This window comes from Gopherus flavomarginatus, chromosome 5, assembly GCF_025201925.1.
Source record: "Gopherus flavomarginatus isolate rGopFla2 chromosome 5, rGopFla2.mat.asm, whole genome shotgun sequence".
NCBI classification, from domain to species: Eukaryota; Metazoa; Chordata; order Testudines; family Testudinidae; genus Gopherus; species Gopherus flavomarginatus.
In genome coordinates, this window is record NC_066621.1 from 100,392,021 (window position 1) to 100,407,061 (window position 15,041).

General features: G+C 39.4%; 2 protein-coding genes across 4 annotated transcripts in view; one reads left to right on the plus strand and one right to left on the minus strand.

Annotated features, from left to right (window-relative positions):
- The window catches only part of FSIP1 (fibrous sheath interacting protein 1), a 597,082-nt gene that overhangs the window by 240,454 nt on the left and 341,587 nt on the right, over positions 1-15,041 (plus strand). The gene's annotated exons all lie outside the window — the stretch shown is intronic.
- EIF2AK4 (eukaryotic translation initiation factor 2 alpha kinase 4) overlaps positions 1-15,041 on the minus strand; it is a 74,865-nt gene that overhangs the window by 18,055 nt on the left and 41,769 nt on the right. For all 3 annotated transcript variants that reach the window (XM_050954777.1, XM_050954776.1, XM_050954778.1), the window contains 7 exons: positions 14,764-14,824; positions 13,481-13,560; positions 9,117-9,218; positions 8,455-8,505; positions 6,853-7,089; positions 6,155-6,230; positions 4,152-4,273 (listed from right to left, as the gene is read on the minus strand). In XM_050954777.1, the coding sequence (XP_050810734.1) occupies positions 4,152-4,273; positions 6,155-6,230; positions 6,853-7,089; positions 8,455-8,505; positions 9,117-9,218; positions 13,481-13,560; positions 14,764-14,824 (729 nt within the window). The remainder of the gene's footprint in view (positions 1-4,151; positions 4,274-6,154; positions 6,231-6,852; positions 7,090-8,454; positions 8,506-9,116; positions 9,219-13,480; positions 13,561-14,763; positions 14,825-15,041) is intronic.

Consider the following 15,041-nt stretch of genomic DNA (forward strand, 5'->3'; position numbering starts at 1 on the left):
AGGAAGTCATCTAGTCCAACCCCCTGCTCAAAGCAGGACCACTCCCCAGACAGATTTTTACCCCAGTTCCCTAAATGGCACCCTCAAGGATTGAACTCACAACGCTGGGTTTAGCAGGCCAATGCTCAAACCACTGAGCTATTCCTCCGCCCAACTTTGATTCATATTACAACAGAATACGAAGTGTACAGTGCTCACTTTATATTATTTTTTATTACAAATATTTGCACTGTAAAAATGCTAAAACAAATCATATTTTTCAATTCACCTCATACAAGTACTGTGTAGTACAATCTCTTTATTGTGAAAGTGTAATTTACAAATGTAGATTTTTTTTGTTACATAACTGCACTCAAAAACAAAACAACGTAAAACTCTAGAGCCTACTTCTTGTTCAGCCAATCACTAAGACAAATACGTTTGTTTACATTTACGGGAGATACTGCTGCCTGCTTCTTATTTACAATGTCACCTGAAACTGAGAACAGGTATTTGCATGGCACTTTTGTAGCCAGCATTGCAAGGTATTTACATACAGATATGCTAAACATTCGTATGAGCTTCATGCTTCGGCCACCATTCCAGAGGACTTCCATGCTGATGATGCTCATTAAATAAAAAATGTGTTAATTAAATTTGTGACTGAACTCCTTGGGGGAGAATTGAAGGTCTCCTGTTCTGTTTAACCTGCATTTTGAATGCAGTTATTTTTTGTACATAATTATAGTGAAAGTTGAACTTACAAATGTAGAAAGAGATTGCACTACAGTACTTGTATTAGGTGAATTGAAAAATACTATTTCTTTTGATTTTTACAGTGCAAATATTTGTAATAAAAATAAATATAAAGTGAGCATTGTACACTTTGTATACTGTGTTGTAATTGAAATCAGTATATTTGAAAATGTAGAAAACATCAAACAATTAAATAAATGGTATTTCTACTATTGTTTAACAGCACGATTAATCATGATACATTTTTTTACTCGCTTGACAGCCCTACTAAAAATATAAACTGGAAATTGGGTACAAGGTACTTAAATATGCAACTGACAAGCTGCAAATGTGGTTAATAACTAAGGCTAAGATTTTGTCACGGTTATTTTTAGTAAAAGTCATGGACAGGTCACAGCAAAAATTCACAGAAGCCTATGACCTGCCACTGACTTACTAAAAATAACCGTGACAAAATGGTGAGTGGGGGTTCTAGCACGCAACGCTGCTGCCACTCAGGGTGGCTGGGAGCTGCACGGGCCCCGCTGCCCATGGAGGCCAGAGCTCTAGGACTGGAGGCTGGGAGCTGCAGGGACCACCCGTGGGGCTAGGAGCTGTGGGGCCCCAGCCACAGCTCAGAACTTTGGGGCCGCCCCCCGTGGCTGGGAGCTCCGGGATCCCCTGCCACTTGCAGCAGCTCAGAGCTGCAGGGTCCCCCCGTAGTGGCTGGGAGCTCTGGGCGCCCTCCCCTGCAGCTGGGAGCTCCAAGGCCCTGCTGCAGCTTCAAGCTCCAGGGCTGGCAGCTGCAGCAGCCCCTGCAGCTCAGAGCACTAGGGCCCCCAGCTGACAGGTCCAGCCTTGTGGCTCAGGGGCTGAAGCAGAAAAGGCCACGGAGGTCTCTGGAAATCACGGATTCCATGACTTCTGTGACATAATCGTAGCCTTATTAATAACTATAGAGGAGTCAAAGAGAGTACCATAGGTGAAGTAAAAGACCAGCTGTAGTCAAACAGTGCATGTTTTGTTGAACTAAGATGATTAGCCGCCTTGATGTTACGCAGTAGATATTATGATGAGAAAAATAATGCACATGGATTCTTGGAACTGTCATGCAGCCACGATACACAAAGGCTAATAGGCATGGTATGCAAGACTTCGTGAAAAGTGAATACTTCCAGATGACCAACTATTCAAATAGTCTCAACAAGGAGCTGATCATTCTTGAGTAAAGTTAAGACATATCGCATGAGAGAAAGACAGCCTATAACTGGAAGGTGGGGACTGCACACAGGCAATCTTGGAGATTCCACAGAGGAGCCTGTCTTTTCCGCTGTAACCTTCCCAGTCAAGGAGAGAGATTTATCCATAATATCTCACAAGCTACAGGCAAGAGAATCTTGTAATATTCTGTCATTTTAGGTTTAGTGCAGCTTCTTTCATATCAGTTTCTGTAAAATTACCAACAAAACCTTTTGTTTAAGCCAAACTGAACTGGGTATCTGCTATATCTGGAGCTGTGGCTGAAGAAAACAATCTGTGATTTCACTGGAGGCAGAGAAAGGTGAAGATAACTTTGTTGGCACACCAGTTCATCAGTACAAACTGCAGTCTTTCTCTGAAGCAGTACCACAGACAGGGGCAGCTCCAGGCACCAGCGCACCAAGTGCGTGCCGGGGCGGCAAGCCACGGGATGCGGTCTGCCAGTCGCTGTGAGGGCAGCAGTCAGGCTGCCTTCGGCGGCTTGCCTCCAAGAGGTCCGCCAGTCCTGCGGCTTTGGCAGCAATTCGGCGGCGGGTACGCTGAGGGCGCAGGACCAGCGGACTTCCTGCAGGCATGCCACTAAATCCACATTACCAGCGGACCTCCTGCAGGCACGCCGCCGAAGGCTGCCTGACTGCTGTGCTTGGGGCGGCAAAATACATAGAGCCACCCCGACCACAAAATGTGCTTCCTGCAACTGAATGCAATGGGTCTTTTTCCAGCTGACCAGACGAAAAGGGGTTGTTGTTCTTTTAGGGGACATACTCTGCAACTGGGTTACAGGGGGGAGGGGAAGGAAGGGGAAAATTTACTTGGACAGAGCAGGAAGGAGCAGGAAGTGGTTGGACCAGGTGGGCAACACTGCTCAGAAGTGGGGGTAGGTACATCCTAGGCAGTTTTGGAGAAGCCCCCTCTTGCAGCAGTTGGGCTGTGGGGAGGCATCCAAGTTAATGTTGGTGCCTGTTTGTGGCAGGTGTCCACTGCAGGTACTGATACAGCAGGGACACAGTTCTCTGATAAACTGGCTTTGGATTTAGGAGAAGGCATCCCCTTAAGGGATGGGAAAGAAGGGTTGGGGTTCAGTACAGCAGGAAGACAACCCCCCCCTTTTCCAGCCCCTTTTCACTCACAGGACAGGAGGGTAGCGGGTTCCCAGAAATGGGCTGGGACCAGACTGGGAGGACTGACAATTATGAAAATAATGATGTCCTTCACTGTATTCCCAGATATGTGACGTTTGAATAAATTTGCAGCCTAATTAAACCACATCCATTGCAGGGGTGCTGGATCAATTTGTATAGTGGGGGTGCTGAGAGCCACTGAACCAAACTGTAAATCCTGTATATGACGAAAACCACTTCAAGCCCGAGAGTGCAACAGCACCCCTAGTTCCTATGATCCATTGCCTCCTGTCTTTCTCCTGCTGTGGCCAGGACAATGACTGTTTTTGTGAGTATATAGGAAGATAAAATTACCAAATAGGCAACATAGGCAGTAGCCACATTAGGGCGATGGCAGTTACACACATAGTGTAGGCAGATTTCTGAAGAGGAAATGAAGTGGGATGCTGTTATTCTCGTTGGGTCACAAGTGTGAAGGAAGGGATTTTAAAAAGTGAGTTACATAATCTTTTCCCTCACATGTGCATAAGTGAAAAAACAACAAATCTACAACACCGTCATCCACTATATTTGTAGTGTAGCATTTTTTCTTAAATTTGTTTTTTTTAAGATGTGTTTTAAGTGTGGAAAAAGTAGCAATGTTTTTCAGTATTCAGTGTACTTCCACTCTTTGTAGTTCATTTTTGTGACTGGTGTGATGCTTACACATGGAGACAAATGCAGGCACAGTTCTGACTGGACACACTCCCTGGACTGTTGGGTGAAATCAATTATGATGCAAAAAGTAAGGCAAACTTGCAAAGGTTACTTTTTTCCAGTGGCCATTTTTTCTATCCTCTCTATCATTTCTGGAAATGTCATCAACTCAGGGTAGAGGAGAGTCTAGAAAAAAGTCAAGGAAAAAAGAGATAGACAGGATACAATCAGATGCCTGAGTGTTGGGAGAAAGAAGTAGAAGACTGTGCCTAAAACCTGATTAGTGAATCAAAGACAATAATAGAAACTACAACATTCCCCAAACCTACTAGCTTAAAGTACAAAGGGTATACTGCTTACCCTGAGATCATAAGGAAGCATCAACAGCATCCCGCTGTGATCCATGAAATATGAAGCTTCATTATGGTCATACAGTTTCTTATTTCTAGGCATTAGCAGTGGGGTATGCAGCTTGATAGCTCCTATGCAAAATTGGTAAAACACAATTCGAACAGAGGTCACACCTTCTCTTCAGAAGCCATTAAAAAGAGAAAAAATCAAAACTCCAAGTGTATAAGAATCTAAAGTAAAATTTGTTTATAATCTGTTACCTTTTGAAATAGATTAATTTTGGGGTCTATGAATAAACTGATAGACTTAAGTGTTACCTTTTTTATTTTTTTTCTTGGGGAGCGGGAGGAGAGGCAGAAGAGATATGTGAGGATAATTACAGAATCCCACAGACTAACTCCATACCCTAGACAGAATTCTGAAATCATCATCAGTTTTACCTCCTTCTTCAACCTCCAGCTCCCACAAAGGCTTACAAAAGGACAGGTAAGAGTCTCATTAAGCTTGTCAATACTATTATATTTGTCAGGTACGGTTGCTGCTAGCAAGGTGAGCTGAGGATCCTTCTTCCCAAGTACTGAAAGGCAGAATCTAGGAATCTCACAGAGTGGCCCACATGGCAGCATAAAAGTTTGCGGTTCAGTTGCTGGGCTAATGCTGTTAACACCTTTGTTTATTTTTTTAAAGTCATCTTTAAAAATGGGTTATCATCAGAAAAAACAATTTTGCAAAATACCACTTTTCATTGTGTGTTTTTGAAGTTACAGCTACTGCCCTTAATTACCAGAGTAATTTATATTATCTTTTTACTACTGGATGTCCATACAAATACAGGACATCGAGTTGGATTATTTTCTGACTTGCATATAATCAACATTATTGTCAAGTTCCAATGAAGAATTTTTATTACTTGCTATAATACTTGAGTAAGAACAAACCCAGCTTGGCCTTAAGATCCCTGGTTTAAGTCCGAAGGGCTAGAAGTTAGAAAATCTTTCCAACTGTAAATGAGCAAATTTGATCTGGAAGTCAGAGTCTGTTGCACTTTCCAGATAAATTACCTGTCCTTTAATCAGACCTATATCCTATAAACCTTATAACAATGTAAATAAATCAAAATCTCCTTCCCTCCCTCCTGAAAATATTTGTTTCAACTCTAAAAATATTTTTGAGCACAGAAGTATGTACCCATCAAAATCTGTACATGTTGATTCAGCCACAGCAAATATAAATATTAGAGATGTTTCCCAAAAACAGAATCTTTTGTGAAAACCTTTAGATTTCTCCTAAATAGTTGGTTTAAGAAAAATTTCAAAAAGTATGACACACTTTAAATTAAAAAAAAGGTAGGCCATTTGATTGTTTGGCTTAATGTGTTTTGGTTTCTGATTCTCATTTTCCGGTTGCCACTGATTGGTCAGTTTAGCTATATGATGAGAGCTTATCAATTTTTTCCCCATTTCAAATGTTTAAAAAAAATTGATTTTTGCTTTGTGGAAATAATTTAATGGAAAATTCAACAAATGATTGTTATAAGGTGACTGAAAAGGTTTCTACGTTTTCCAACATTTTTATGGTTCCCGCCCCCCTTCCCCCCATTTCTTTGAACTAGCCTTAGCAAGTTTTATCTATCACTGTCTTACTATGGTCTACATGTTAACATAAAACAATATTCATACAGCATTCCCTACCCTGAAAAACCTCTGAAGTGTTGGTCATCATAACAAAATCATTTAATATAAATTCAAAGACAAAAGATTTACATGGACTAAGATTTGAGAGCCTCATCATATTCCATTTATAGTAGATTAATAATTGACATTTCAAACCAGTTGCTCTTATGGAAGCCACAATGAAGGTCGAAGTTCTAAATATGCATCTACCATCTCATGCAACCTTGTGATTAGTTTTTTAATAGTGAAAACATTTCACTGTCTCTCAAATCCATTTAATACCATTTTCTGAGTAAGGAAAAAAATAAAAGGAACAGTAACATCTGAACATAAACCTACCATGTCTTCTAAAGATCCGGCTGACAGTCTCACATACATGCTGCTGTATCTTGGCTGCTCGAATGGAAAAACTACCCTGAAAACAACCACCACCCCAAAATAAGGAGCACTTAAGTATATTCCAATACAGAAGACATCAACATATGAATCAAATGACCATAACAAACTACAATGAGCACTGTATACAACATAATGTCCTTATTCTTTCCACACATAACATTCCCATTATACACTGATTACTAGTTAAAAAGTGCAATGGAAAGAAGGAAACAAAACACATTTAGAACAATCATTTTTAAGTGTTTTAGAATAAGAAGAGAATCTTGACTGCAGCCATTAAACGGGATTGTCTGACAGTGTAGAAATGGCTGTTGCCCCGAACCAAAATATTTTACTGACACTTAGATGTGAGTATCATGACTATTATAATAGCTAAGAGTAAGAAGCAATCATATGCACACAGGTTTGTGGCCATTTGCTGCCATAGCGAAATTTAGTTTAATTCTTCACTAAGTATGTGAAACTCAAATGGGGAGCAGGATATGAATTAGATTGGAGATATCAGACTAATGGTATTAAATTATCAGTTTAGAAAGGGACGCTAAGCACTGACGTAAAACATTATGAAGTACAGTTTTGAGCTGAGTCACATCTACATTTTCTTGGTTGGAGTTATTAAAAATCAATTTGAAACTGACCTTTAGCATGTCGCTGTCATAGGTGTAATCCATTGCCGGAGAGACGCGTTGTGAAAATATCTGACCCATCATAGTCCGGTAAGCTTTCCCATCTACATTTGCTAAAGTATGATGAAGCACTTCATGAAGTTCCGATTCCTCCATCTGGGGTGGCGGGAGACGTTCACTTTTTAACAGCTCCACAGCGGTTGGTCGTTCTGCAGGATTATGGTCCAACAACCAAGTAATAACTGATCTCTACAAATTAAACCAAAATATATTACTAAATTAACTACTATTAAAAACATCTCATGGGATGAATACCTCAGTAAGCATTATCAGTTACATTATCATGTCAGTAAGATACTCATGTATCGAAAAGTTTAGATATTATTTGAATCTTGTGAGAAAAATTATTTTTTCCTCACTAGTTCTGAATAGCTTTAACTGGGATATCAACAGAGTAAGAATACTATTATCCCTAAAAATTTATCCTCCCCCAGGCAAGACTCTTGGGATGCTGTGTAATAATTTCATAACAGACACAAAATAATGCAAAAATTCAATATAATGTAAAGTAAGATACTAAATACTATTAATTTATAGAAGATATACAGGTAAAAAACATGCAATAAGGATTTATAAAATACAGCTACAAAAGCAGGAATCTTACTGGTTAATGAAGATTCCATTTGTTGGCTATTTGGTATAACTTCAAGTATTGGGATTCTTTTAGTAAACTGCTGAAAAAAAATAAATAGGGATGGTTTCCCTAGCCTCTGTTTGCCAGAAGCTGGGAATAGGCAACAGGGGATGGATCACTATATGATTATGTGTTCTGGTCATTCTCTCTGAACCACCTGGCACTGGCCACTGTCAGAAGACAGGATACTGGGCTAGATGGACCTTTGGTCTGACCCAGTATGGCCATTCTGATGTTCTTATGATGCTCTAACAAAGAGCCATATCACTGTTCAGCAGGGCAAAGCAGCCAGAAAGCTGGTGTTACTGGCTACCCAAGGACTCTCCTAATGTAAAGAAAATCTCCAGATGGTGTACAGAAAAGTATGGTATCTCTGCAGCACCCCACTCCTGCCCCATGGAGTAGGGACATGGTTGAGAGAAATTAGCTATAAAATAACCTAAGATAGCATTTGAATCCATTAGGCTCCAGCTGTCCCCAGCTGCCAGAGTGAGCTCCTGGTGGCCATTGCCCATGGACACAACTTATAGCTATCATTTCACCTTATAAATCTTTTTTTCTACCATACATCCCACTATGTTTGAAACAAAGAGTTTTCAAAGGATTAAATTAATTGCTGTACAGTGTAGCTTCAATTTGTTTGAGCCTAGAGTCACAATAGTCCTTCAGAGTTTAAAAGGTACGCCGACGAACTCTGCAGTTTGTTAATCCATTATGACTGCACTCAGGAACTTTGTGTTTGAAATATATTTCAATGTCAATTGTATTAATTGCTTTAGCCTTTTGAGTTTTCTTTTTTACTTTGTTCCAGTGTCATGTGATGACTTGGCAGATCTTACTAATTTAAAATGAAGTGAAAAAATAATCATTAACATTTCTTAACAGAGAACACCTAATGATTAAAATGTCTATAAAATTACCTGCTTTTCATGTTGCACTTCATCAAAATCTTTTGGAAATTCAATAGGAGACTAAAAAAGAGAAATATATTTGAATTAGAATAAGGAAGCAAACCTTATTAACACAGGTATATATCAGAAACAGTAAGTCTAGATATTTTTATTACTCAAAGCAAAAAAAATTGAGTTAGCTGTTATAGTTAAAATTGCCAAGACAGTGTTCTATTATTATTCATAAGCATGTATATGATGCTTTGTAACACACAGAATAAGAGTTTACAAGGTACAACCATAGTCTCATACCCTCTGTGTGACAAGCTGCTAGGTGTGAACCAGGAAGGACTGATTGACCTCTTGATTTAAAAGCTTGAGCCACTGATTCTTGTGCTTCCATTAACCTAGAGGCAACAGTTTACTCAAACCAAAAAACAGTCCTGTCACTAGAAGGGGACAAATCCCACAATAAGTTAATGTGGTTTATACAGAAAACCCCAATTTTCTTCATGTGACAATTATGCATTTTCCTCCCTTTAGCTTACTATAAAAAAAACTTTCAAACATTTGGCTGCAATATAAAGCATATTGTTAATATTTTGCATACTTTTTCCTTCTCTATTACTCAGTAAAATATTTGATGAAGACCCTCCCCTTCAATGTCCCCAGCCCCCAATATTTATACATACTCGTCTTAGTTGGCTGAGAACAAAGATCCTTTCTGATGCAGTACTCATGGGACGGTAGGACATCTCAAAGAATATTATACCCAGACTGAAAAGGTCAACTTTCTAGGGAAATAAAAATCAAGTAAGTAGTAAACCTAACTGCAAGAGAAGTGTCTCTGATCTATGGTGATAGTAACTTAGCAGCAGACAAAAATGAACACATTTTCCATTCTATTCTAAGTACTTATATGGCCTCCATTACTACAGTATCTGCTTCACAATCTTTAATGGACTTTATCCTCACCACAGTCTCATGAGGTAGGTAGGAAGTACATTTTATTTTGAAAACATTTCTATTTTAGAAAATATTCTGTTTATACATGGCACCAAATATTTCTTCTCTTGAACCACACTTGTATGAAAACAGGATCTTTTTTTATTTAAGAATTTATCTACTCTTGATACTTGTTCTCCATCTTAAGTATCTAGAAGGAATCATAGAATCATTGAATATTAGGGTTGGAAGAGACCTCAGGAGGTCATCTCGTCCAATCTCCTGTTCAACGTAGGACTAATACCAGCTAAGTCATCCCAGCCAGAGCTTTGTCAAGCCAGGCCTTAAAAACTTCTAAGGATGGAGATTCCACCACCTCCCTAGGTAACCCATTCCAGTGCTTCACCACCCTCCTAGTGAAATAGTGTTTCCTAATATCCAACCTAGAAGGAGCTGCATCTTGTCTGCCTTTGCAGGAAGGCTCTTCTGCACTCTGAGAAGGACTTAGTTGCCCTCCCTCAAAAGAAAACGTCTGCTTTTTTTGTTCTCTTTTGATGTCACTTTGTGTACAATTACACTGCTGCAGTCTATTTTTACCCAATCCTATTAGCAATTATATTTTCACTTTCTCAGGCTAGTGGTTTGCCTATTCTTTAGCCTCATCATACATTCTCATAGTTTAGTCCTACTAAGTGAGTGATTAAAGTAGGCAAAGGACACCGTGCAAACCCATTTTTGGACATATATATATCAAGTCTAAAATGGAATTATGGGAAAGATATATTTCACTGAAACCCATTTTGGTAATGAAGCATTTTCTAACTAGCATGACTAAAACTACAGACCACATCTCAAGATGGACCAGTCATCTGCAGTCTCATTGATTCCAGCAAAAGTTGCAGCACCACTCAGAAACTAGCCCTATAAAAGTTAGACGATTTCAACAAGTATTTTGGGGCTGCTTTTAAGAGATGATTTTTCACCACAATACATTATTAGCCCCCCTCCCATCTCCCTTTTTTTTTTGGAATATTGATAAACAGTCTTTCTTAATTTTTGAGGATTTTCCTTAATGAAAATATATCAGTTGATAACATTGGCCAAATTTTGGGCAATGAGTCTATTTTGTCAAGCTTTTACAAAACCTAAGACAAAGAAATGTTTCCATGAATTGTTTAATTTAAATATAAATACAATTTTTGACCAAATAAATACTCTCCTGCTGTGTTTTAAATGCAAATGTAACAGCAGTGCGTCCTACTGCTTGTGAAACCAAGTCAAACATATGGTAAAATGGTTAAAAACAAGTCAAACTGGCCAATCTGTGTTTATTGTCTAACCCGAGAGAAATGCAAAAAAGTAAACAAACAAATATCGGACTCTAAAAATGCCTATGTAGTGCACACTGCCAGCAATGCCACAAACCTGGGAGTTTCAAATACCAAGTGGCATTGATCATTATCGGATACTGATGCATTAGGTCCAGAAAAACCATAATCATCTGTAGTTATGCACTGAAATCATGGGGTTTTAACTGTTTGTGTGTAGATAACCTGACACATGAATGTCCATCTTTATTTAAATTTTCTAGTTTAGCAGAAAAAAATACATGCCAGAAAATCCTACAACACTAGGAGTCTAGTAGATCAGTAAGTTGGGACCATTTTACCTCACTGAGAATCCCCCTGCCCCCTCCCCCAATATAAACTTCATCCTAACACTTGAGGGAGGTGTTACAATATACAGAATTATCTTTTCTGTTTAAGAATCTGTATTGTTAGAAGATTAATGCTAATACTGCTATAGGTGCATAGCGACTCAACTACACATCAAAAAACAAAACAAAAACACCACACCCCTGTGGCAACCAGTCTCAGCCAGGTCAACTGACTTGGGCTCATCGGGCTCATGTGTGGGGCTTAAAAAAGCAGTTTAGCTGTTCAGCCTCAGGCTGAAGCTCAGGCTCTGAGACTCTCCTGCCTCACAGGGTCTTGGAGCCCAGGCTCCAGCCCAAGTGGGAACACCTACAATGCTATATTTAGCCCCATAGCGTGAGCGTGAGTCAGTTGACCTCGGCTCTGAGACTCATTGCTATGGGTTTTTTTCTGCTGTATACATATATCCACAGTGGCTGGCGAGGTTCAGTTTTCAGCCTCAAAGTAAATTTTATTTAGCGGATGAAAATGGTTTTGGCAAAAACGGAGGGAAGGGAGAGATTCCAGAGGACTGGAAAAGGGCAAATATAGTGCCCATCTATAAAAAGGGAAATAAGGACAACCCAGGGAATTACAGATCAGTCAGTTTAACTTCAGTACCTGGAAAGATAATGGAGCAAATAATTAAGCAATCAATTTGTGAACACCTAAAAGATAATAAGGTGATAAGTAACGTTGAGAGTGGATTTGTCAAGAACAAATCATGTCAAACCAACCTAATATCCTTCTCTGACAGATTAACAAGCCTTGTGAATGGAGGGAAGTGGTAGATGTGGTATATCTTCACCGTAGTAAGGTTTTTGATACTGTCTCACATGACCTTCTCATAAACAAACTAGGGAAATGCAATCTAGCTGGAGCTACCTAGATGGTTGCGTAACTAGTTGGAAAACCATTCCCAGAGAGCAATCAGTGGTTCACAGTCAAGCTGGAAGGGCACATTGAATGGGATACTGCAGGGATCAGTTCTGTGCCCAGTTCTGTTCAATATCTTCATCAATGATTTAGATAATGGTATAGAGAGTACATTGATAAAGTCTGCGGACAATACCAAGCTGGGAGGGATTGCAAGTGATTTGGAGGATAGGATTAAAATTCAAAATGATCTGGACAAACTGGAGAAATGGTCTGAAGTAAATAGGATGAAATTCAATAAGGACAAATGCAAAGTATTCCACTTAGGAGTACATAGAAAATGGGAAATGACTGCCTAAGAAGGAGCCCTGCGGAAAGGGATCTGGGGGTCATAGTGGACCACAAGCTAAATATAAGTCAACAGTGTAACACTGTTGCAAAAAAAAAGCAGCCATCAATTCTGGGATGTATTAGCAGGAGTTTTTAAACCAAGACATGGGAAGTACTTCTTCCGCGCTACTCTGATTAGGCCTCAATGGGAGTGCTGTGTCCAGTTCTGGGCACCACATTTCAGGAAAGATGTGGACAAATTGGAGAAATTCCAGAGAAGAGCAACAAAAATGATTAAAGGTCTAGAAAACATGACTTATGAGGGAAGGTTGAAAAAACTGGGTTTGTCTAGTCTGGAGATGAGAAGGCTGAGTGAGGACATGATAACAGTTTTTAAGTACACAAAAGGCTGTTATAAGGAGCAGAGAGAAAAATTATTCTCTTTAACCTCTGAAGTTAGAACAAGAAGCAATGGGCTTAAATTGCAGCAAGAACGGTTTAGATTGGACATTAGGAAAAACTTGCTAATTGTCAGGGTGGTAAAGCATTGGAATAAATTGCCCAGGGTGGTTGTGGAATCTCCATCATTGGATATTTTTATGAGTAGGTTATACAAACACCTGTCAGGGATGGTCTAGATAATAATTAGTCCTGGCATGAGTGCAAGGGACTGGATTAGCTGACCCCTTAAGGTCCCTTCTAATCCCACGATTCTATGATTCTCTGCAGTAACTTGAGTGAAAACAGAAAATAACTGAAATTCTGTTAACTGTGAATTTTGCAGAAAATATATGAAATAATGCAAGATTTTTGACTGACAAACTTTAAACAAACAAACGGAAATGCAACATAGATTGAAATTTAGCAAGCAAATTTAACAATATAAAACTGTTATTTCTGTAGTCAACAAACAAGTGATAACAAATCTTACTTCTAAAGAGAGAAGAATGTTTTTGAAGTGTCCCTAACTTTGACTAGTGTCTTGATTTTATTAATATAATGAGCTTACCCAACTAATCACATTAAAAATGGGTACTGTGTACATATTTTAAAATTACTGTATATTAAGGACCTGTGGCATTTTAAGCCTTTACATTTAAATCACTGGATAGTCCATGGATGGTCAGATCATCATACATTATGCAACTCAAATAGACACCTCTATTGCTATTCTCTCAAAATGCCCTTGTATTAAGTCCTATTAATATTACCTGATTATATGAAGATTTAGTATTTCCTTGGACTTCAGGGCTCACATATAGTGCAGTGCCAACCATCCCTGTCAAATTATCTGTATGGATATAAAAGAGTTACTAGTTTCACGGAACCTGCAAGTGGAATACAGCATCTAATGGCTAAGAAAATGTAGCTTTTTTTTTTTTTAAACTCTTCTTTAAATGGGAATTCAGTCTTTGTGAAAGTTGAGGAGTGAAATATCCTACATATTTATAGACAAAACAGGCATAACTTGGACATGTCTCCTTTCTGTATGCCAATCACCTTGTCTTTATAGGATTCCATTATGACACAGTATGTTAATACATCCCTACCCAGATATAAAACGATCGTGGGGAGCCAAAAATCCCTACTGCATTATAGGTGAAACGCTGTTATATTGGGGTAGCGGTGGCAGGGCTGCAGTGGTGATTTAAAGGGCCCGGGGCTCCTACTGCGGGGAGCCCCAAGCCCTTTAAATAGCCATCAGAGCCCCGCTGCCACAGCCCCAGGGTAGCGGCAGCAGGGCTCCAGCGGTGGTTTAAAGGGCCCAGGGCTCCCCGCAACAGCCAGAGCCCTGGACCCTTTAAAATGCTGCCGGAGCCCCACTGCTACTGCGCTATATGCGAACCCGTGTTATATCAGGTCGCGTTATAGCGGGGTAGAGGTGTACTAAGACTAAAGTCACAACCAAATTTAATTCTCATTATATTCATCCTCAACATAGTTGCAAGGTAGATCAAATGAGAAAGTATAAAGAGTACCACCCCCACCCCCACACACAGACACACTCTGTGGAGGTTTGTACCACTGAAGTCTTGCAAAAGTCCTGCATGGGTGGGGGAAGGGTGGGAGAAAGTATAGGCAGAGTGTCCACATAGGAATCTCTGCAACTCATGCAGGTCAGAGATGGGATCTGCCCTGACCTATAGAGTTAGGTTAAGAGAGAGTGAATTTACTTTTACGTAGATCAAGTGGCAATGACCTCCTGGCAAAGAGGGTATAGAAGGAGAGCAGCTGCTATTCCAGCTCATAACATGGAGTAGAGACAGACATCCCTGCCCAAAGCCAGATGATTTGGATAATATATAGACACACACACACACTTTTTTTTGTGGTGCAAAATGAAATAAATAAATTAAACCTGAATATAGAAAGGGCCTTTTGTTTTGCATAGGAGAGGGGCGGATTTCACTCCATTTGAGTACAGAAAGCAAGACTGTTGGATGTACAATTTTTCTTGGCATCAGTTAGAGTAAACAATATTTTTTGCACTTACCTGAAGGGTCAGATTTGGCCAGATGGCTTCCTGACTGATCTTCTCCTTGTTTAGTGTCTGCCTGAAACAGAAAAGTAAACACACACAAAGGTCAGATATTTTATAATTTTCATGAGTGCAATGAATATAGTGACTTAACTAAAAAGACTTCTTCAGAATAAAGCATTTTCATCATTTATTAGCCTGTATTCCCAAATATAAATACAAGTCTGTAACTTTTGGCACCTACGTTTAAAATGTTTGGCTTAAACTTCTAAAGATCAACTACTACAATTCTA